The following is a 23,587-nucleotide window of genomic DNA, read 5'->3' on the forward strand; positions in this document are numbered from 1 at the left end:
CGGGACTCCCTGGCCAGGGTGGTCTTCCCCACGGAGCCCGGAGGCCCAGGCACACGGACCCCCCGTCTGTGCCCATCCCCCGGATCCCAGCCTGGCACCAGGGACCAGCGCCCCCGCCCCACCCAGGCCCAAACCCCGTTCATGTGTCTTCTGTTGCAGCTGAGTCACGACCGGCCAAGGCCACGGGTTCCTGTTTTCGGGGCTGAGCCAGGCCCCAACCTGCAAACCCACATCTAGGAAATGCCACCCAGTGGGCCGCCCAGAACCGAGGGCTCTGCCCTTGGCAACAGGTCAACCTGTTTCCATGGCTCCTCCTGGCCCTGGCATCAGCTGACTTTTTCTAGACGCATCCCTCCTGGCTCAAGTGTCCTCCTCAGCCGCCCACTGCCCTCGTCTAAAACGGGAGACCCTTTGCAACCCGGTACCAGGAGGTATGTATTTCAGTTACCCCCAGCGGCTCCCATCCTGCTGTCCCACCAGCCCATAATAGTCCCTTGAACCCAAACCTGCCCAGGGGTATCCCCACCTCTGCTCCGAATGCCATCTACCCCTCCCCTGCCTGGAAAACTTCTATTCATCCTTAAAGACCCAGATAAAACTGCCCTTTCCTGTCTTGTTCTGGGAAATCCTGTCCTCCCATAGCATTTGGCACATTCCACACTCTCATCCATCCTGTCGTAAACAGCTGTGCACCTGCCTTTCTGATAGGCAGAGGCTACGTTCTCTTTTTTTTATGTCTATTTTTGAGAGAGAGCGCGCGGGGGAGGGTCAGAGAGAGAGAGGGAGACAGAGAAGCAGAAGCAGGCTCCAGGCTTCAGCCTCCGAGCCATCAGCACAGAGCCCGACGCGGGGCTCGAACCCACAAGCCGTGAGATCATGACCTGAGCCAAAGTCGGACGCTCAACCGACTGAGCCACCCAGGCGCCCCATTTTTTTTTTTTTTTTTTTTTGGCAGAAGCATGTTCTAGGCACAGAGCAGTTGGCGCTCACCAGGTATTTGCCAGATGGAAATGAGCTGTACCTGAGAAATCTGGGGATCCAGGTGAAGTCTGTCTGTGGTCCCTCGTACTACCTGTGTAATCTATACCCTACTGCAACGCCACATTAAGACGTGTTTATGCAAATCAGGGAACGTACCAGATTAACCCTGTCTCCTCCCGTGACACCGTCACCGGCTGATGCTATCAAATGAAACAGAAACACCCAAGGGAAGCCACGGTTCTAGAAAGGGCATTGCTGCTGGATTTTACTATAATACACCCAATTCTGCATGCTTTCTGGAACTGCCTTCCAGAAGCGCCGCTACCCCCACACAATGCTCAACGCGAAATAGGTGCTCAAGAAACATCACTCGCTGGAGGGCAAAAGACAAGCAAACGCTACTCTCAGACGGCGAAAAGGTTCCACTGCCTTCCACGCTGTTCTCTCCCAGAAAAACCCCTAAGGCTCCCAGGCAGTCCAAATCCTAATTCAAAAGGGGCAGCGCCGGGCTAGATTGTGTGTCAGGCCCTCCCCCTCCGCGCAGCCTCTGGGAAGTTCCCTGACGTCCCGGAGACACAGCCGCTCACGTCCGCAGCCGAGGTGCCACTGCCGGTACCCGCACTCCCTCCGGGTGCGGTGAGGGCTCGGAAACACGGTGCCCGGGGCCCCACGGACCTCTAGTTCCGGACGACAGAACAGCAAAAGCGCTGTGGCGAAGAATGGCGCGCACGTCCCCACTCTTGCGGGTGACGGGTCTGGAGAGCCACACCTGCTGGCCGCTCGGGTCCACACCGCACATCCCGGTCAGCACGAATCCCAGGGGCCGGTCTGACACGGCTCCCTGACGTGCTCGCTTTGGCCTAGGGCGACAGACTCCACACTCTCCGGTTTCAGATTATCGGAAAGAAGGCACCGGTTGCATCCAGGGTCCGGGGTCCACTCGCGGGGTCGGACTAGAATGGTAAGTGGCTCCTGGGCTGCCAGCTGCTTGCAGGGAAGCGGGGGGGGGGGGGGGGGGGGGGGGGGGGAGGGGGGAGGGGCCCGGAGGAGCTCGGACGGGGCTCGTCCACGCAGCACAAGAACTCAGGTTCTTGGGCGTCTTTGAATTCTGTGTGGGGACCCCCTCTCCACTTTGCAAAACGAGAGAGAAGGTGAAGGAAAGAAAGAGAATGAAGAGAAGCAAAGACCAGTTCTCTGGCGATCTTCTGGGAGTGTCAGCGCCCTCCTGATGTGAAGGAGAGGCGCGACACATACACCTGTCCACGCGGGCTCGAGCCCCAGTGCCGCCGATCTTCTCCGGGCAGCAGGGGCTACTTGGGCTCAGCACTGTAGGTGGGGGAAGGGCACGCGAAAAGCTTTAGCGAATACATTTACCAGAGCCAGAGGATCCCACAGGCAAGTGGAGGCAGGAGACCTGAGGGGAAACAGGACAGAGGGGCCCCACAGGGCGGGAGGGCTGGAGGGGAACCAAGGTGGACCCCAGCCAGCTCTGGCTGCCGACCTTTGGACCCTCAGTCTTCTGCCCCCAGCACGAGGCCAGAAACTCAAGAGTCTGGGGTTGGGTTGCTTTTCAAGCGAAATCCTAAAAGCATGGGCCTCCTTCTGCTGCCCACGGGAGAAAGGGGGGAGGTGTGGGAGGGCCTTCAAGGAGCATCCAACCCAGGCAAGAAGTCAGACAATGGACAGGAAAACAGAAACGCGCACCCTCGCGGCGGACAGGGAGGAGGCAGAGAACTCTCCAGAAAGGCATCTCCCACACCCCAGGCGATGGGCATCTCCAGAGCTCTGTGATGGAGACCACTCTAAGCATAGGACGGGTCCCTCTCAGTCCCAGGCCGCTGAAAGACCAGGGCTGGGGAAAAGCAGAAAAGAATCTGAGAGGAAATTAAAATCCAGGCATGGACACACGTTTGCTGGGCCCAGTGTCCGGCCCTGGGGTGGGTGATCGGCCCACGGCCTGCCCACCCCCCAGCAGCGAGGGGTTCTGCTCCGCTGGCCCGCCCTCCGCCGTAGGAACCAGAGGCAGCGGCGGGAACAAGAGGCTTTATAAAGATCCTTGTTCTAACTGCTTTGTGCTAAAAAATGATGGCCTCTCCCCAAGCTGCTCGGATTTTGTTTTTTCTTCTTTCCTTTCTGCCGTTAACACAACATCTGGGTTTGAGATCAAGGGTGATACACTGGCTGATGAATTCACCGCCAGATGTTGGCTACTGGAATGCACAACCGTAGACTTAATTCAAAGCACACGCAACCACAGAGCCCCTGCCCCCACCCCTCGGGCCACGGACACCACATGATGTCACTTCCCCCGGCTAGCAGCCTGCAAAACCGATCCCTCACACTCCCAGCCAGATTTGGGATGGAAAAGAGCTGGGCGGGTGGAGAGTCAAGGGCAGAGACGATGATCCCAAGAACACAGGCTGGGTTCAGACTCTGAGAGAGGACGAGCACCCAGGGAAAAGCCAGGGAGGCCAGACTGTCCTGGGAGGGGGCAGGGGGGGCAGGGGAGGGACAGCAGGGGGCTTCTGGGAAAACTAGGGTGTCCTCAGAGCACGGCAACGTGGCCTGGGCTGGCCAGGGGGTGTGGCTCACTCGACCAGCCCAGGCAGAGATTCACATCATCCCCCGCCGGACCCCACCAACATCTTTTGAGTCCTACTGTGTCCATGGACGTTCCTGGGAGGCCACGAAGGATACAGCAAGCCGTACCCATAATCCGCGGGGGGGAGCCAGACCCAGAAGGAGAGCTCTCTTTGCCAAGTCTGTGTGTTTTATTCTCACCGGGTCGTCTTTACTATCTTGCCATGGCCTGACCATGGCCTGGCCACCCTGGAGGCATTTCACCTGCTACGTTTACGAATGTATCCTAATAGGACACTTCCCAATGGGGCAGCTCTGCCTGGGCACCGGCTCCCGATTCCAAAGCACGGGTCAAGCTGTGGATATTAAAACGTGACTTCTAGACCCTCGAGGCCTCGTCTCAACAAACTCAACACACGCTAAGCCCCCAGGCCCTGGTTCCGGGCGAGGCCGAGCTTCTGGCGTATGGAAAAACCACGCATTTGCCCAGAAGAGACGTGGGAATCTCGGGGTTCGGAAAAAATACTCCTGTAAATACAAGGTCAAAATCCAGCCCCGGATCATCTGAGCCTCACCAGTGCACTGACTCAGAGCGGCAGGGCTGGCTCAGCATCAGCACAGGCCACGTCCCCTCTCGGCCCAGCCTACTCTCTGTGGCCTCCAGCGTGAACCCGGGAGGGTCGCCCAGGGAGAGCACTGCCCGCAGGGACACGGCTGCTTTGCCCTTCCACCCTGCTCCCAGGCCCGTGGTCCCTCCAGTCAGGAGCATGTTCCCGGGGCCACGCGCCCAGGGGGAGGGAAAGGTGGCGTCTCGACTAGATTTGCCAGACGTGTGCCCTGGACCCTCCTGTCCCGTGTCCCCAAGAGCGGGCGGGGCCGCCCTGTGCAGCAGCCGGAACGCAGTCGAGCCAAACCCGCTGCGGGCACTGGGGTCTGACGGCCGTGGCAATGGCGTGCGGCCGCAGGGGCGAGTGTGGGGAAGGCCACTTCTCACACGGAAATGAGGTCACTGCAGCTGCAAACGCCCTCCGTGGGTCACCCGGTCCCTTTCCTTGTCTCCACGTACAATTACATGCCAACCTCTTCAGAGGAAACCCAGCTGCAGGGGCCCTGCCGTCTAGACATTTACACCCTCCAACCGCACAGCTACCCAGTCCCCGCCGACACCTGCCGCTACGTCCTGCGGCTGCCGCTTAGGACGAGACTTTCTTACCCCTCTGGGGTGGACGGGCGACACCGGATGGCTGGTCGACCTGGCTGGAGCTCCTTGAAGGTAATGAGCGTGTCTAAAGCCTGGCTGAGGGTAGCCTGGCCCCGGGACACGCCCTGGAGGGGGCCCCTCCATCCCACCTTCAAGGCCAGAGTTGGGAAAGCGAGGGGGTGCCCCCGTCCAGCATCTAAGCCCAGTGGTAACAGCTGTGCCCCACAAAAGCTGTAACAAAATTACTAGGTTTTCGGGGCCCCCAATTGCCGTGGGATTCCCTAACTGCTTGCATGTGACTAAAGCACTTCCGGTGGCTGGGGGGGGGGGGTGGCACAGGAAAGACGGTTGTGAACCCCTCCAGTGGGACTGCATTTGCATGGCGAGCAGGGTGGGCGGACCTCACCAGCTGCACGGTGGGGGACAGGGCAGACAGTGACCCAGAAAGGGAACCGTGCTCGCCTGGGCTGCAGGCCTGCTCAGACCCCCCCCCCCCCCGGGGCTTGAGGCCATGCCCCTCCCCCCAGAACTGCACCACGAGGAAGCGGGGTGTGGTCAGAGAGCCTGGGAGAGGCCACAAGGACATCAAGTGCTGGCTCAGCACCCAGAAGCGCACAGGAGCGTCCGGCCCCACCTGCCCCTCCGGTCTCACTGTGTGCCCACCCCCCAGCTTTGTAGGTGCCCCTCGGTGGACACGGTGGTGAGGGCTTTCCCCAAACACCTGGCTCTGCCTTCCCTGGTGTCAGTGCCCGGCCGCTCTCGGTCGGCACTGCAGCAGACTTCCTCCAAGGCCAAGTCTTTTAGGGAACTGAGAAGGGGGAAGAGGCATCATTTCACAATTAAAGGCCTCCCCGTGGTGCCAGGAGGCAACCAGGGGCTTCCTCCACTGAGCAGCAGCACTGGGAGACCAGATGGCACCTTCGGGTCCCTGCAAGCCTCCTCATCCTGGGGTGGGGGTGGGGGGGTGCTGACATCCCCAGCTCTGGGGCAGGGCTGTGCCTATCCAGGGTGAGGGCAAGGCTTGGCCGGCGGGACTCAGGCCGGTGCTGGAGATGCCTGCACTCACGACCCCTAGGAGCAGACGCGTCTACGGGGGCCGACGCGTCGGGGAGGGTGACGGGCTGCACGAGAGAGCACAGGAACCAGCAGTGTGGGCCCAGCCCTGGGCCATTCGAGATTCTAGCACATTCGCTTGAGCTGCTGTCCACTGGATGCCCGGTCTCCATGGAGACCAGCACTCCCACCTCCACGGCCCCCTCGGGAGCAGGAGGGAACCGTCTCTAAGAGCTCATCAGCTGCGCAGAGAAGAGCCTCGGCCCTCGCTGCTCGGCCGCCCTCCCCCCGCCCCCCCAGGACCCTGGCAGGCCCCTGAGTTGCGCCCCGCCACCCTTCCTTCTCCTTGTGAGCCCAGCGGGATCTCATGCCAGAGGCCTTGGTCACGGTTCCCGAAGCCTTGGGCTCAGGCCGTTCCCATTCACGTGCTGCTGAATCACTTGAAAAAAATGCATCCCGATCCTGGGAGGATTTGCTGAGAACAGTGCGGCTTTGTGGAAGGGACTGCTGCTTTGCACTTTCTCCGCCAAGACCCCGAGGAGCAGCCAAGCTCAGCCCCGCAAACCCCAGACCTGGAGCCCGCAGTGGGGGGCAGCCGCTGGACGGGGCGGGGCGGGGCAGGAGGCAGAGGGAGCCCAGGGAGGCGCGGAGGGAGCATCTGGCCACCCCCCTGCAATCCCTCCCCATCCGCAGGCTGAGGAAGGGGCACGGAGGGGCTGGGGGCTGGGGCGTCCTCACACTGCCCCTGGCAGGCCGGGACCCCGGGCCAGGCTCCGCTCCGGCCTGCCCCACTTTCAGGGGTGAAGGCAGAGGGCTGGGCCCGGGGCTCAGGCCCATCGGCACGGCAGCACCCGCCCCCCTCCCCCGCCTCGAGTAGGGCTGAGGCATGCGGTCTGCGCGCTGACCCCAGCCCACGGCATTTCTCAGGCAGAGACAGGGATCCCAGGGCCTACGCTCCCAGCTTCCAACGTGGGAGAGGACCCAGCACGTCTGTCCAGTCCTCACAGCCGTCTCCCGCATGCCTGGGACGCGGCCCGGACCGTCACAGGCACCGCGGAGGCAGGCCACACTAACACATCAACTCCCTACCACGTTACATTTCCCGCTCGTCTGAAGAACTACTACAGGGCAGAGAGGGTCCCCCGGGGCCCCAAGTTTTAAAATATCTTACTTTTCCCCATTATTCTACATTCCTGGGGTTCTGGATATTATCATGCACCCGCGACCGTGCCCCTGGCTGGGCGGGGGCAGGGACGGTATGAGGACCCTCGGAGCAGCACACACAGAAGGCAGGGTCACAGCCAAAGCCAACGATGCCTGCCAGTGTGGCAAGAGTAGGAGGGGGGGTCATGCCATCACGGGGTGAACCGCCGTTCCCGTCTCTTGTCCCGGCACTGCAGGTCTGCACCTGTCCCGCGGGCAGCGGACCTCAGCCGCGCACACGTGCTGCTCTCCTTCTCCACCCCCCCCTGGGCAAACGGGCGCCCATCCACCACGAGACCGGCCACGGAGGCCTTCCCGAGTCCCTGTAGTCTGGGGGCGAGGACTCAGACGGGACTGCCAGGAAGCGACCAGATGGCAAAGGTTCCAGTAAATGCGGGAGGAGATGGAAACAGGGAGGCTGCCTCAAAATATGCGGGCAGGAGCATCAAACCCACGGAAAGTTCTAGAAAATACAGTGTTCGGAGAGGGAGGACCCAAGAAACGCTTCAGGAGAACGAAGGGGCACAGAGTCATCCGGGAGTCAGGAGTCCTCGCTGCTTCTTGGCATGCTCCGTGGGAACCTGCCAGGAGCCCCACACTCTCCCAGGTGGCTCTGTCCCAGGGCCTCTGGCACCGCAGTCCAGGTGGGTCAGATCAACAGGGAGCAGAGACAGGGCCTGCCAGGCCCCCAGCCTGCTCTTTGGGCACCTGACATCTTCACAGGGAGTCGGGGGTGGGCTGGAGGGCAGTTTTATTTTCTGCACTACTGGCCCCCAGCTCCTGCAGGACAGGTGGGAAGGGGCAGGGTGTCTCATCCCGCTCTCTGGGGACAGTGTAGGCGTGACTGTCCGGGCAGCGACGACCCACCCTCCACCACGTCTCACTGCCTATCTCCTGCATCTACTTTTAGCTCAAGTGTAGCTGAGAAGGGGCAGTTCCTCACCTAAAACACACGGGCCACAAATACTACCTTTTGAAAGTAGAAACAAAAATCACCCTCTCAAAGGCAGGCTCGTCCATTCATTAGACCGGGGTTCCAGCTGTCAGAAGACCTCGGTACTCAATGTTTGCGTCCTGTTGTGGCCATGGCTTTAAACCTGGGCATCTCGCAGCACCCTCTCCGACCACGGAGAAGCTTCAGGAACAGGCAGGAGCTCCAGGTACCTCATCCTGAAATGTGCAACACTGGGCAACTCAAAGCCAACACCCCTCCCGGCCCGGGGCTTCGTTCTTAACCGTACTGGGCTTAGATCAGATCGTCGAGTTGGCTTTGCAGTCCTGACCCATGACATTCCAGAACCAGGGGACAAAACGACCGCACATTTTCTCCACCTAAAGCGGAAAAGCCAGACCGACAACAGAGTCCGAGGAGATGCTTTCAATGAGGCGAAAACGTGCGGCAACAGAAGCCTCCTCACCCGAGATACTGAAGATTCGAAAACAACCCAAAAAACTCAGTGGGGTGCTGCTACTGCCCCATCCAGGTGGCATATTTGGGGGTTCTGTGAGCCCGATGCTCTCCAGGGAAGCCCAGTTCGGCTTTCTCGTGTGACTGGGTCACCCCACATCTCCCTGGGCACACCCCACAGGATGAGGGACAGGGGACACACCCCAAGTTCACAGGCATGTAGCTAAGAAGGCACAGCAGCCACGAAACGGAAGTAGCACACAGGCAGAAGCCGGTTTTGAGCAAATATTCCAGCCTTGGGCTCACAACCGCTCATGACATCATCCGTTAGGAAATGCACGTTAAAAGGGAAAAGGCCATTCATGGGCCAGTGATACAAATGCATCACGACCGAAGACGGATGATCCCACTCCGTGCACCTGAGGTCCTGGGGAGGGAGGGGGGACACAAGCACGTCCTTCATACGCTGGTCCAGGGTCCCCTAACTATGGCTTGAGGTCCCAATCCACACCCACACCCCCCATTTTTGTAAATAAAGTCTCACCGGAACCCGGCCACACCCATCCCAGTGTGAGTTGCCTATGGCCGCGTTTGTGGGTCATTGCCACAGGCTGGCTGGCTGGCAAAGCCTGAAAAATGTACTGTCCTGTTCTCTGCAGAAAAAGTTTATCCACCCCCGTCCCAGCCCCTAAGTATCTGCAACTGACAGGTGAACACCCCCGCCCCCCCCGCTGCCCAGGGCAAGGTCTCCGGGGCTGCTGGGTCAGGGGTACAGCGGGGGGTGGGACACTGAGCAGCCGGCCAGGTGTCCCGCCACTGCCAGCCCCAGGCGGAGTCGCCAGGCTGGCCCGGTTGCTGGGGACCACTCCCCTTTCCTCCCTCGACCTCTGTCTTCTCCTTCCTCTCTTCCTGCCTCTCCTCCGCCTCACTCTCACTTCCTGATATTAAAGTTACAAGAACGTATACTAAGCCAGGTCCTGTTAAAGGATGTTGGTTTTGTGGGTCTGAAAAAGACTTCAGAGGTTTCAGTGAAATCTCCCCGTTTCGGTCTCGGCCAACGGCTACGCAACACCACATTGAAACTTCTGAAACCGTGCCTGCTTGACCCTGGATTCCCCTGCAAGTCCAGTGTCTGTCTGGCCAAAACACGCTTCATTCACCTGAGTCTCCGCTGTGCGAGCGGCGCGAGCGGGCAGCCCCCACCCGTGGCCAGGCCCGCGGACTGTGCCCCACAGGGGCTGCCGCGGTCGCGCCGGGGAGGCCGCTGTGAAGCGGGATGCCTACTGGCTCCTGAGCGGGTGACGCAGACACACAGGGCACGGGCTTGGGTAACAACGGTGCATTTATCGCGGGCGGAACTCTCGCGCTTATCACATCCTCTGGAACTCCTGCAAGCGTTTCCTGGCGTCTTCGAGAAACTGCTTGTGCAACTTGTTTTGCTCTTCAATTTGCTGCTGAAGGTCACGGATCATCTGACTGTGCCCGTCATCGTCCGCGAAGCTAGAGGGCCAGGGGGAAGTGGCGTTGCCTTCATACGGCCCTTCCTCGTCCGGGTCTCGGGAGGAGGGGGACTTCAGAAGAGCCACGCACGCCCTTCCCTGTTCTCTGGGCTCCTCCAGCTCAGTCTGGGGGTGGGCTCCCCAGCTCAGCCCCTGGGGTCCCGTCTGCCGACCCGGCCTCCGCCCCGTCTCCGCCCTCCGCCTGGGCCACAATGCCATGCAGCCGGCTCCGTGTGGCAGGTCTTGTGGGGCAGGGCGACGGGGGCCCCCGGCCAGCGGGTCGAGCCCGGCCGGTGCCCGCCCAGAGCCGGAGCACGGGAGCTGGGTCTCTTCACCGACAGACCCTCCTGCCTGGGGAAACGACGGCTTACTCTCATTCCTAAACGTGAGCTTGGCCAACCTGTGATACTTGGGGTTCTCGAGCTCGCTCAGGAACTTTCTCCACCTGTCTCGGGACGCCGTCTGGCGGGCGTCCACATCCGCGGGTCGCATGGACTCCCTGCCAGGATCCATTTCCGCCTCCACACCTCCCATCTTCTGGTCTCTTTGGGTCTCGCCTCCGTAGCCTTGCATCCCCGAGAGGCCGTGCTCCCCGCCGGGGTTGTGATCCGCCCCGGGCCTGGGTGCGAGGTTCAAGATCAGGTGTTCCTTCAGCTTTCTGTTGGTGTCAAACAACCCTTCGAAGGCAAACTCCAGCTCCCTCTGCCACCTGCTCCTGCCACCGTGCCAGCGCAGGGACACGGGTGACGTGGCTCCCCTTCTGAGGGGAGAGCCGAGCGGCCACAGCTGTTCTAGGTCTTTCGCTTTTCCCTGGGGACCCTGATCCAGACAGTTGTTTTCCAGGCCTTGGACGGGAGAACGCGCCTCCTTTCCCGGCTGCCTCCTCCCGTCCCAGGCTCCTTCTCTCTCCCTTTTCTCCAGACGTTCCGGTCCCTCCACGGCAGCCAACAGCTTTTCCGTGTTCACCCCTCTGCTCACCTGCGGGTCAGCGCGACGGCGGCCACCGCCGGTCTTTGTCGAAGGCCCTCGCTCCCCCTTATTCTTCTCTGGGGCGCAGCGGGGGCGACGGGTCAGGCCTGCGGCTTTGGTAGCCCCCTGCTTCTCCGTGCCCACCGCCTTCCTCTTGGTGCGCTGGGGCCGCGGTCTCACCGGCTCCTCTGGGTGACTCCTCTCTGCTCTGTGCTTCTCCCCGGCCCCCCGCAGCCGGGCCGCTCCTCGCTGGGCAGGCCCCTCCAAGTCAGGCGGGTGCTCCCTGGCCTGTCCTCCCGCGACACCGAACAGATGCGCTAAACACGGCCTCTCCGGGCCTCGCGCTCGTGGGCTCGGGGACCCTGACTTCGGCCCCTCGGCCGGGCGCCGGGGCTGCCGGAGGTCTTGTCCTCTCTGCAGAGCGAGGTCTCCTCTCTCGCGGGCTTGGAGTCATCTGTGCTTCCGCCTCAAAAGCGGGGCTTCGTGGTTGGGGCCGGAACACGGCTGAGCGGTTCTGCCTGTGTTTCTTCTCATGTTGGCGGCCTCCGCGGACACGGCTTCGGAGGGAGGGTGGCGGGGGCCGAGGTGCCAGGGGCGGAGGACACGCAAGGACAGGAGACGCACGCGGCGGCCCGGAACGCTCTGAGGAGAGCGAGCCCCTGGAGACAAGGCACACGGAGCTCGGAATGCGGGACGAGCCCTACGACGTGTCCCTCCGGATCACTTTGGCCCGCACCCGCCCGCCAGGGCCCGGGCTCTGTTCCCAGCTTGTCTTGCACACCTTTAACAAGATCCCGCAGGGCGACTGTTCCCGGTGGGGTGTGGGTCTGCTCTGCAGGGGACACGTGGCAATGTCTGGACACATGCTTTGCTGTCACGACACGCCAGCGTCTGGTATGTGGAGGCCTGGGACGCTGCTCCCCATCCCGCGCTGCCCCGGGGACGGTCCCCACGACGAACGCTGGTTCAGCCCCACATGTCAGCAGTGCTGAGCTAGAGACCCCCACCCGGGGAGACGCATCGGGACTCAGGCAGGGGCGGAAGGGGGCGAGGGTCTGGTCTCTGCAGGGGGAGCTGCTTGTAAATGGCAGGGGGAAAGGGAGGAGGAGGACGAGGAGCCTGCTAGGCAGGATGTGTGTGCACGTGTGCAAGGGTGTGCGTGTGCAGGCAAGTGTGCACGCACGTTTGGCACCAGAATCCAGGGCAAACCAATCAGAGAGGGGGTTAAGCTTCTCTTCTCAGGATTCGCAGCTCTTCGCTCGTGGGATTATCAGAGGGGGACGCTCCGGCCTCAGGAAGGGACCCGGGCTCTGCCCGCCTTCCCAGAAAAGGAGGGGCGTTTACACCAAAAAGGTGTGGAGTCACATCTGTGGCCCCCTGCAGCTGATACCAAGATGAGCCAGGCTGGTGGGCTAAAGGAGCCCCTCCCTGGACAGCTGCAGGCTGTGCCGAGCGCCCCTCCACCGCCCCTCCCTGCTCTCATTTCTGTGGGCTGAGCAAGGCCAGCCCAGAGGCATGGCGGGAGTCGGAACACAGCACGCGTCCGTGGAACAGCCGACCGTCGCTGTGCGGGGCCCCCTTCCAGCACCTTATCATCTTTCTTCTGATAACCCCGCAAGGTAAGCAGCTATCAGCACCCCCTGGTTCACAGGTGGGGAAACTGAGGCAGGGACCGATTAAGAAACTTAGCCCAGATCACACAGCCGGCAAGTGGCAGAGCCAGGCCTACGCTGTGCATGGGGACCACAGTGCCTTTGACCAACCGAGGGCCGCCGGCTCTGGGTAGATCTGATCACGCGGTTATACACCTTCAGTAGCGGTCAGAGTTCCGCTCAGCCAGCGTGCCCACCACCGCTATGAGCAAGAGGAGGGGGAGAGAAGAGAAAGCTGGGGCATCAGACGCACTGATGGAGGTCTGGTAAAGGGGCCACGGCAATTCAACGGAGGCAAGAGCAGTTTGGGTGTTTTTTCCCCCGATGAATCGTGCTGGGACAGCCATGTGCAAACACCACAAACACAGACCCCCTATCTCGCCACAGACAAAATCATACACCGTATATAAAAATTAACTCAGGGGGCACCTGGGTGGCTCAGTCAGTAGAGCGTCCGACTTGGGCTCAGGTCATGATCTCACGGTTCATGAAGTCGAGCCCCGCGTCGGGCTCTGGGCTGACAGCTCGGAGCCTGGAGCCGGCTTCGGATTCTGTGTCTCCCTCTCTCTCTGTCCCTCCCCCACTCACGCTCTGTCTCTCTCTCCTTCGAAAATAAATAAATGTTAAAAAAAAAAAAAAAAAAAACCACACTGACCATTGTGTCAGTTTTGGAAAAAAAATTAACTCAGAATGGATCGCAGACCTTAACGTAAGGTCTAAAACCACTGCTGTTCAGAAAGAAATGTGGGTACGTCTTCACGACCTCGGGTTAGGTAAAGATGTCTCAGATACAACCCCAAAAACACAACCAATAAAAGAAACTGATAAAATGCCATCGACACTCAAGACATTTCCCTGCCACGAGACATCGTTAGTAAGTGAGGACACAAGGGATAGACTGGCAGGAAATACCTGTGAGTCACATATCCAACAAAAAAGGCTTGAATCCAGATTATGTAAACCACTCAAAATGCAGGGAGACAAACAATCACATTTTTATAAATTTTTTTTTTTTAACGTTTATTTATTTTTGAGACAGAGAGAGACAGAGCATGAACGGGGGAGGGGTAGAGAGAGAGGGAGACACAGAATCGGAAGCAGGCTCCAGGCTCTGAGCCATCAGCCCAGAGCCCGACGCGGGGCTCGAACTCACGGACCGCGAGATCGTGACCTGGCTGAAGTCGGACGCTTAACCGACTGCGCCACCCAGGCGCCCCACAATCCCATTTTTAAACGGGCACACACACACACACACAACATCAAACCAGACCCTTCCCTAAGGGAGAGGCACACCGCTAATAAGGCACGAGACGCTCAGCACGGACGGTCCTCGGGGGAACGCACACTGAAGCCACAGCAAGGTCCCATCCACACCCCCCGGGCGCGAATTACGGCCATAATTAAAAAGACGGACCATAACAAGTGTTGGTGAGGATGGGGAGGAAGCAGAAGCCTCACACACTGCCGGCGGGAACGCAAGATGGTGTGGCTGCTTCGGGAAGGAGTTTGGCCGATTTTTAAAAGGCAAACCCAGATCTGTCAGGTGACCCAGCAGTCGTGTGGCCAAGAGAAAGGAAAGCATGTGACCCAAGACACGACCTTCCCCGGGGGAGGTGGGGAGCTTGGGTCTGAGTCTCAGATGCCCAAGACTGAACTTTTCCCAACCCGGGAATGGCCACGGTGGTGTCCAAACAGGGGGAGAGAGGTCTGGAGAGCTGTGGCTGTCCCCTCGTCTGCCTTGGAAGATACCCGCGGGGAGGGGGGAGAGTGTACCCTGAGATCCGGCGGTCCACTGGCCCCCCCTCTGCTCACTGGCCCTGGTCAGTAGTCTGGACACGACTCTCCCACTCTGGAGTGCCCCCCACCACTCCATCACCCTGAGCCAGGCCCCCGGAGGCAGATACCCCAAAGCCGCTGAGCTGGCTTTCCTGGAGACACACAAATGGATGAAACGGAAAAATCTGGGGACAAAGACGTCTTGGGGACAAAGTCCAGAACTGATAACCAGCAGACGCCCCCCTCGCTGTCCGTCCACGTCCCTGGCTCCTGCGTGCTGACACTCCAAGCCCGACCCCGCTCGCTCGCTTAAGACCAGAGTGTTCTCAGCATCCTGGGGTTCTCCCTCCGGTCTTCTAAGCCTGCTCCCCCAGAGCTGGACGGCTGCCCGCCCCATGCCGGCTGCCTGCCGCCCCTCGGGGAAACCACAGCCCCGGTCCCTACACAAGCCCGGCTCAGAGCAGCAGACGGAAGGAAGGTGGTCACCGACCGGCCTCTAGTGCCAAGCGGACACTGGGCCCATTCTCTCTCTCACCCTCTGCAGCCCCAGCGTGGCAGCCGCCCCCAGGCAGTCGCTCAGACAGCCTTCCGATAGAGACAGGCCCCTGCCAGGCTGCTGGGGGGACCCCGTCTGCGGGCGGCGGGGAAGCGCCAGGCCCACAGCAGACTCCGGGGCACGCCGCGCCCGTGAGCAGGAAGGACAACAGTGCCACAATTAGAGGCTGGGAGGTGCCCAGACCAGGGGCTCCGACGGCAGGCAGGACGGAGGGTCTCGGGCCCGTGGCTCCCTCCCGTGTACAGGACGCATAACGCCACAGGGCTACGAAGCGGGGACACGGTAGAAGCCGACCATCCCTCCCACGTGGTCTCACCGTGAAACCGAGACTCAGAGACGTTAAGTAACTTGTCTGAGGCCACACAGCTCAGAGGCAGTACGGCAGGGATTCGAATCTGAGCAGGCAGACCCCTGATCTGAGACACCTACCCTGCAGCTGAGGGGGGTCAGATCACCCGGGGGCGCCTGGGGGGCTCAGGTGGTTGAGCGTCAGACTCTTCCTTTAGGCTCAGGTCATGATCTCCTGATTCGCGGGTTTGAGCCCCGTGTCGGGCTCTGTGCGGGCAGCGCGGAGTCTGCTTGGGATTCTCTCTCTCCCTCTCTCTCTGCCCCTCCCCTGCTTGTTCTGTCTCTCTCTGTCAAAATAAGTAAATAAATAAACTGCAAGCAAAATTAAGAACTTGTCACCTGACACCTGTCCTCTCGGGATTCTGAGGTGCACAGCTTCTGTGCTAAGTGGGCGGCGGCGGGGGGGGGGGGGTCCACAGTGTTTTCCGTGTGCTTTTCTCTGAGGTCATCGAATGAGCCGCCCTCCCCTTTCCCATTCGATTATTTTACTTGAACATCGAAAGATCTAGCACAGTGCTTCCTGAATCTCGTGGAGAGTCAGATTTTGATCCGGAAGGTCTGGGGTGAGGCTGGGGGCTCCGATTTCTGAGGAGCCCCCAGGGGAAGGGATACTCTGGTCCGGGGACCATACGTTGAGAAGGGCGGCCCTAGGAGGTGGCTCTAGCCAGTATCAGGGCCTTGATCTGCCTCCTCCCCAGCCCCCTCCCCACCTGAGCCCCTCCGGAAAGACTCCTAATCAGGCTCTCTGTGCCCCCACCCCCGCCCTGACCCCGGCCACTCCTCCTCTGTCCTCGGCCACCATTCTAGCCCAGCTGGTGGTCGGGCTGTGACATCTTCTCACCCACACCAGCAGGTCTCCAGGCGCAGCCCACAGCCCGCCTGCATCCCCGTCACCTGCACTGCCGGTGAAAATGCAGATTCCGGGGCCCTGCTGCCCGCAGATCCCGTCCCAGCCTCTGCAGGGAGGGGCCCAGAGCACGGCCGGCTCACCAGGCAATCACCAGCTCCCAGACAATACCCACCAGGGTCCACAGTCCCTGGCCTGCGGGCCGGAGACCCTGATGGCAGCGTGTGATCTGTCTCCCCGCCATTCCCAAATGCTCCCCCCCTCCCACCATCCGGGTCCAGCGCCCCGGATGCACAATTTCTTGTTCCACCAACAGACACCTCCTCAGCCCTACCCACATTTCCCAAGCCAGGTCCGGTGGCCCCCTGGGCTCTGCAGCAACTAGAGAAACACTCCTGCCCTCTCCAAAGGCCTGCAGGCTCAGTGCCTGGGTCACAGGGTTTAGCACCTCTTCTTTGAAACACACAAAAATAGACACAGAAAGGCTCCCGTTAGCTGGGGTGGCCAGAGAGGGAGAACATCTCCATATAATTAAGGCTTACCCTCTCAGATGCAAAGTTCATCATTTCTGTCCTCTGAGAGTACACAGAATAGATCAAACTTGACCTCTTTTGGAACACTCCAGATTCTGTTTTGGACGGTAACATAAAGATTCCCTTAAAGGCTTTTAAAATGCATAGGACTAGGGGAGCCTGGGTGGCTCAGTCAGTGAAGCGTCCGACATCAGCTCAGGTCATGATCTCACGGTTCACGAGTTTGAGCCCCACGTCGGGCTCTGTGCTGACACAGCTCAGAGCTTGGAGCCTGCTTCGGATTCCGCGTCTCCCTCTGGCTCTGCCCTTCCCCTGCTCGTGCTCTGTCTCTCTCTCTCTTTCTCAAAATTAAATAAACATAAAAAAAAATAAATAAGAAAGAAATTAAAATGCAGAAAACTAAAAAAATAACGAAAAGAAAAAAAAAGACACGTGTAGGGTAAGGTTCCTCTATACTAAGTGACCTCCCCGAATACAATCTGGGTTTTATAGGTTGACTTTTTTCTCTTTAATATTTATTTTTGAGAGACAGAGAGAGAGAGACAGAGCATGAGCGGGGGGAGGGCCAAGGGAGAGGGAGACACAGAATCCGAAGCGGGCTCCAGGCTCCGAGCTGTCAGCACAGGGCCCGACGTGGGGCTCGAACCCATGAACCGTGAGATCATGACCTGAGCCGAAGTCGGACACCCAACCGACTGAGCCACCCAGGCGCCCCTCTACGTTGACTCTTTATAGCTGCCTATGTCCTCCTCCCTGGTTGTGAGACAGACAGACAGAGTGACAGCCAGCGCCCTATCCTCCTTTCTCCAACAGCTCCCAACTCCTGTGGCCTGCCACCCACACAAGGGAGCTTGTTACACTGTGTCCGAAGAATAAACAGAGTCTGCAGTACGGGGCACGCACAGGCTCTTCTGTGAGTCAAGTTCACGAGTGTGTGAGTCTAGCCGTCCCAAGTCCAGCTGCACAGAGAGCCAGCCTGCAATTCCCCGCGGGGACACAGAAAGCCAGCGGCGGCGTTAGAAGGCACACCTCCAGCTCAGAAGATTTTTAAGAGGCTTGAACACCCGACCAAACCTGACAACCCTCGATGGGTCGGGAAGACATTGACAACCCACACGTGGGCCCCCCCAGCCCCGGCGGCGCAAAGCGGGAGCGGCTCGGCAGGGACGCGCGTGATCTTTACCTGTGGCGACGGAGAGGCCTCGGACAAGCAGGGCGACGGTCCGGCCCGGCGCTGTCCCGGTCGGACCCCAGCCGGGCGTGGAGGGGACGCGCAGAGGAGCTGGGGGGCACGGGGAAGAGGCACGCCCACACCCGGGGAGCCCACCCTGCTGCCACCCCACGGGATGGAGTGAGGCAGCCCGGCTCCCGGGAAGGCTCGGTGAACGTCCAAGCACCGCAGAGACGTAAAAGCAGACGATGCAACCCACGTGCACGGAGCCGACAGACGTGTGTCGAAATAACCTTAAGGGGGCAAGAGGTCGACAGCCAGCATGTCTGCTTAGCATCGGGGGCAAAGCTTCATAAAGCGTAACTAATGAAATGCTTCGGAATTAACCTAATTAAGAAATATATACACGTGGTTTCCCCTGGGTGGCTCAGTCGGTTGAGCGACTGACTTCAGCTCGGGTCACGATCTCGCGGTTCGTGGGTTCGAGCCCCGTGTCGGGCTCTGGGCTGACAGCTCGGAGCCTGGAGCCTGCTTCGGATTCTGTGTCTCTGCCCCTCCCCTGCTCATGCTCTGTCTTTCTCTCTCTCTCTCAAAAAAAATAAACAGGGGTGCCTGGGTGGCTCCATCAGTGAAGTGTTCGACTTCGGCTCAGGCATGATCTCATGGCTCGTGAGTTTGAGCCCTGCATCAGGCTGTGTGCTGACAGCTCAAAGCCTGGAGCCTGCTTGGGATTCTGTGTCTCCTTCTCTCTCTGCCCTTCCCCTGCTTGTGCTCTGTCTCTGTCTCTCAAAAATAAAGGTTAAAATTAAAAAAAAAAAAGAAAGAAAAAGAAATATACGTAAATGAGAACCACAAGTTCATTAAGGAGAAAATCTGAATACTAGAGAGATGTGTCTTTCCAGAAAGGATTCACAAAAAACTAGAGAGTTCCACAAGGGGGGGGGGGGGGGGGGCTGTAGCCTCTCTTCAGGAGAAGAATGAAAAACCTGTCCGTGGAAGAAAAATCCTAAGGAACCAAGAGTGTCTGGAGAGGAGCTTGAAGGAGATGGAAAAGTCTAGAACAGCACGATGTGGTGGTGATGAGTATGAACTGTGTGACCCAGCACGGGTTTCTTAACTCTGGGTGCCTCAGTCTGCTCCTCTGTGAAATAGTGGTAACAGCAGCACCCATCTGCACAGATGCTGGCATTCACCACCAGGAAACACCCAAATGCTTGGCAAGCTACTTGGGGAAGAGGGTGGTACTTACTGTGTGTGTCTCCAGATGACTGAGCGAGACCAACAACACATTACAGGGAGGTGGAAACTGGCCAGGTGGAAAGGAGCACTTGCTAAATGGCTGTCTTGAAATCCTTGGGGCGGGGGGGGGGGGGGGGGGGTGCCTTGTAGGTAGTGAGACACCCATCACTGGAGGCATCCAAGCCAAGCCCGGATGAAACAAACATCAGAGACATTTTAAACTCCATTTCTCTGAGCTCTAGCCTCTAACAATACAACCACTGGGCTGCCCAGAGCCTTGGGGTTTGCCCACTTCCTGACTCTCAGCCAAGTTTCCGAGTGGTGGTTCTTAAAGTCAGCTGGGCTTCTGGACCAGCCGAATCAGAACCACTGGGAGCAGGGGGGAGTCATGGTAGAAGAATCCTGGCCAAGTCCCACAGCAGAGTTTTGCACCCACATCCTAGGGGGGGGCTTATAAATCTGTACACCCCCCTGACCAGCTTCAGAGACGGACACGAGGCACAGACTCTCCCAAACCCATGGGGGACACCGGGCTAGCCAAGGGGGCCGCTACGGCTGACCCAACCGGGGGCTTCCTTTCTAAACGTCCCTTGACTATGTCAACCATCGGGTTTCCCCGAAACCTCACACCCCCAGGTACCCAGTGCTGGTCAGGGGTCCCCCACGACCGACGGCTGTTCTTGCCGCACGATGACTTCTCCCCATTCCCTCAGACAGGGACCTCCGGCGCCAGCCCTGTCCCCAGCCACCACCACCCATCCAGCTGCATATGGAGAGCCCCGTTAGGGCAGGACTTTCAAATCCGCCTCCTAGGGGCACCTGGGGGGCTCAGTGGGTTCAACGTCCGACTTCGGCTCAGGTCATGATCTCGCGGCTCGTGGGTTCGAGCCCCGCGTCGGGCTCTGTGCCGACAGCTCGGAGCCTGGAGCCTGCTTCGGATTCTGTGCCTCCCTCTCTCTCTCCCCCTCCCCTGCTCACACTCTGCCTCTCTCTCTCTCTCTCTCTCTCAAAAAATGAATAAATATTAAAAAAAAAAAAATTCAAATTAGCCTTCTGGACACGTGGCCTGGCGACCCTGACTGGCCCGCTTCCCAATGCCCTTGTAAGACCTCCCCCCCCAAACAGCTGGGCCCACACGGAGCCCACCCCACGACGGATAAGAGGCGGGCATCACTGGAGCTTTGAACGGCCTGCCCTGGGTTCTCCAGGGCGCACTGGCCAAGGGAGGCTGGACTCACGGCTCCCCACCTCGACCAGCAGCCCGGCGTCTGCCCCAGCCGGTGACCAGAGGCAGGCCGCTGCCGCGGGAACGACAGAGCTGCTGGCCTATGACATCAGAGCAGGGCTGAAGTCAGGGACGGTGACCAGCCAGCCAGAGGGCGAGCGCCTATGAGGACACCTGTTGGGAGGCTACCAATCACGAAGATTTGCTTCAAGCGGCTGGCATGACGAGCAGACAGACAGCACACACACAGGCACGTCACGAAGGTCGGGGCGCGGGTGCCCTTTGGGGTTTAAGGAGGGGCCCGGCAGCACATGCTGGTGAGGAGGGCCAGGGGGTCGCTCTTCCGAGCTGTCCCGAGTCAAAGTCGGGGATCCCCAAGATGCTGCTGCCCCTCCCCCCCCCCCCCCACTCGGAGAGCCTCTGTCCCCACTCAGCTCGGGGATCTGCAGGATGCCGCTGCTAACAGAGCTAACCAGACGAGGAGGGGAAGGGCTCCTGGCCCCGGCCCCCTGTGGCCACCCACCCACACAAAATAAGAAACCAGACATGCCTGACCTCGTTTCTAGGGCGGGGGGCGCCCTCCGCCAATCTGACAGTCAAGAAATTTAGTTTGGAGAACATGACTTTGGCCTTAAGAAGTCAAAGCAACTGATTTGGGGGCTTGGTTTCTTCCTTTTTTTTTTTTTAATCGTTTATGTTTGAGGAAGAGAGAGAAAGAGAGAGCACAAGCAGGGGAGGGGCAGAGAGAGGGAGACACAGAATCCGAAGCAGGCTCCAGGTTCCGAGCTGTCGGCATAGAGCCCGACGCGGGGCTCGAACTCACGAACCGTGAGATCATGACCTGAGCCGAAGGTGGACGCTTAACCGATTGAGCCACCCAGGCGCCCCGGGGTTTGGTTTCTTGAGAGGAGAAGGTTACTAGCGGGAACTTGGCTGAATCGTGGGAATCTTGGGGACAAAAGCCTTTGTCTGGGGCCAGAACCTCCCACCGAAGTTCTCAACCACAGTCTGCCCCCTCCACCCCCTTTTTGTTGGGGTCCCTCTTCCTGGTCCTGTGGGTACAGAGAGTTCTACTTCTGCTGCAGTGAATACCCCTCCAGCCCCCCAGCCCCTTCAGCATGGTCTTCTGTACCCACCTCCAGCAAGGGACAAGTTCGGGGTGGGGGTGGGGGGTGGCATAAACACAGCGTCCAAATGTTACAGCTTAGGGGGCCCCTGACGGCCTTCCAGAACGTCCCGGTATGGCCACCACCGTCGATGACATTTCTCCCGAGCCCCGGTCCTCCTAACACCACCTCGGCAACAGCTCCCCTGCTCTGCGTTGACCTGCCCTGCTCAACGGCATTTCCTCTCTGGGCCCACCACCGGCGTAGGACCAGCCAGCTCAAGCCCAGGCCCGTACCGCTGCGCTCCGCGTTCGACCCGCACCTTCGCGAACTTTAACTTCGAAAACGACACGTGTCATTCACACGCATCATAGAAAAATTAGGAACCGCACACTTGTAAGAGAACGTCTCATTTCCCACCCCCATCTGAACACGCCGCGTTAAAAAAAAAAAACAAACTGTACACCATTTGGTCCCGCAGAGCATCAGAAGCTGTGATTTATTTAACTGCTCCCCTGCTGCTGGGTATGTAGGTGTTTCTAACGCTTCCCTAAGACAAACAAGACGGAAATGGATATCCTGACTGAACGCTGGCACGTGTGCTGAATTCCTTCCCTCAGAAAATGCCTAGATACAGGGCTGTCTGATAAGACGGGAGACTGATTTTTAAAGCCCCCGAGTGGCAAGGCCGAAATGCCCTTCCGAGCCTCTCAACGGCTCGGGTTAAGACAGAATCCTACAGTCAAGCCCTTCCAAGGACAGCAAGCCCCTCAGCCAGATGAACCAAGCCACGGGAAGTCCAAAGCTGTGACATCCGGTCCCATTTCTAGAGACGCGGGCCGGGACCAGGCTCCTTGCGTTCCTGGCCTGAGCCCTCAGCTGCGTGACCTTGGGTGAGTCATCCAACCAGTCCCCGTCCAGACAGGAGAGGACAGCGGCCTCACCGAGGCCTCGTGACCAGGAAGGGACACGGGAGGCCCTTCTGTGCTGGGAAGGCCTCGACAGCTGGTATCTTCATCTAAGAGACGTACAATTGGGGGCGATGAGCCCTGGGTTTTCGATCCCTGCCTTCCAGAACTGGTGCACAAAAAGCCAAGGCCGCTATAGATTTGTTCCTTCCTTCTCCGTCCTGGAGCCACCTTGGATGAGGGGACAAGATGTACATAACTGGGCAGCCTGCATCCTGGCTCTGCTCTAGCACAACCCTCCCCCCCTCCTGAGATGCCAGGCTGGTCCTTTCCTCCCAGAGACTTAAAAATTGAAGGCTAAATGCTAGGAGAGCTGTAGACAGAAGCCCCCAGGGGAGCACTTGGGTACACACGTCCAACTAATAACCCTGTACCCAAAAAGCAGGGTGCCTTACGTGCCCCCAAAGCCAACCGGCCACAGGGGCCGCCACAATCCTCCTGGAACGCGCACTCTCCTCCGAACGGAACAGGACCCTCTCCACGGACCTGAAGCCCACAAATGATGCCAAGTCCCCTCTCTCCCGGCCCCTGACAAATGGAGCGCCAGCTCTCCAAAGCACCCTGGACTCCGGGCTGGGACTGCGGCCGGGACGCCCAGTGGCCTCGTGACCTGGGCAAAGGGTCAGGTAATCTTCCTCGGCGTGGCAGCGCCTGGTGGTGACGTGAGCCCAGATCCCGCTGGGTACGTGTAAACATGTAAGACACACGGCCCAAACGGTATCACTACCCCCACACCTCTGCGTGCAACACACTCCTGGCTTTATTCTCACTCCTGTCCTTGCTTTCCGCTCTCTTGCACCTCACGGGACCTGGGGGAGGACACGGTGGCCTGGGGAGGGTCAGCCAACGCGGCATGGTGAACTCTCAGCCACCGGGCGTGACCAGCCACAGAGGCGGAGCCGCGGACAGCCGAAGGCACAATCTCTCCTTGGCGCTACGATCTCGTGTGATCATCAAGCACACGGTCCTCCTGACACGTGGCCTCACCGTGAGTCCACCCTCGAGCCCCGAACTCCCCATCCGGACGGGGGGGAGGAAGGCAGCTGCCGCGAGCTGGCCCCAGGACGGCCCGGCTGGGCTTCAGCGGCCAGAGCTGGCCAGGAACGACGCAGGTTTATTTCCCGCGCCAGCCGCGGCCTCTCCCTAAAGAGCTCCGGGACGGAGCATCGTGCTGGGTCTCAGAATCCTGGGTGCAGTGGGGGGACCGACGGCCGTCGAGGCCCCCCTCCCCCCGCACCGCACTCTTTCGCAGAGCCTTACTCAGCGTCTACG

General features: G+C 59.7%; 2 protein-coding genes and 1 long non-coding RNA gene across 3 annotated transcripts in view; 1 reads left to right on the forward strand and 2 right to left on the reverse strand.

Annotated features, from left to right (window-relative positions):
* TIMP2 (TIMP metallopeptidase inhibitor 2) overlaps positions 1-23,587 on the reverse strand; it is a 48,111-nt gene that overhangs the window by 13,715 nt on the left and 10,809 nt on the right. The window lies entirely within an intron of this gene.
* Positions 277-1,095, forward strand: LOC123604070. The gene is made up of 2 exons (XR_006715203.1): positions 277-431; positions 956-1,095. It is a non-coding gene; the product is annotated as an uncharacterized LOC123604070 (long non-coding RNA).
* CEP295NL (CEP295 N-terminal like) lies at positions 9,746-13,042 on the reverse strand. The gene has a single exon (XM_045489743.1). It carries the CDS (start codon positions 10,496-10,498, stop codon positions 9,797-9,799), a length of 702 nt encoding a protein of 233 aa, XP_045345699.1. The 5' UTR covers positions 10,499-13,042; the 3' UTR covers positions 9,746-9,796.

This window comes from Leopardus geoffroyi, chromosome E1 (assembly GCF_018350155.1).
Source record: "Leopardus geoffroyi isolate Oge1 chromosome E1, O.geoffroyi_Oge1_pat1.0, whole genome shotgun sequence".
Taxonomy (NCBI): Eukaryota; Metazoa; Chordata; class Mammalia; order Carnivora; family Felidae; genus Leopardus; species Leopardus geoffroyi.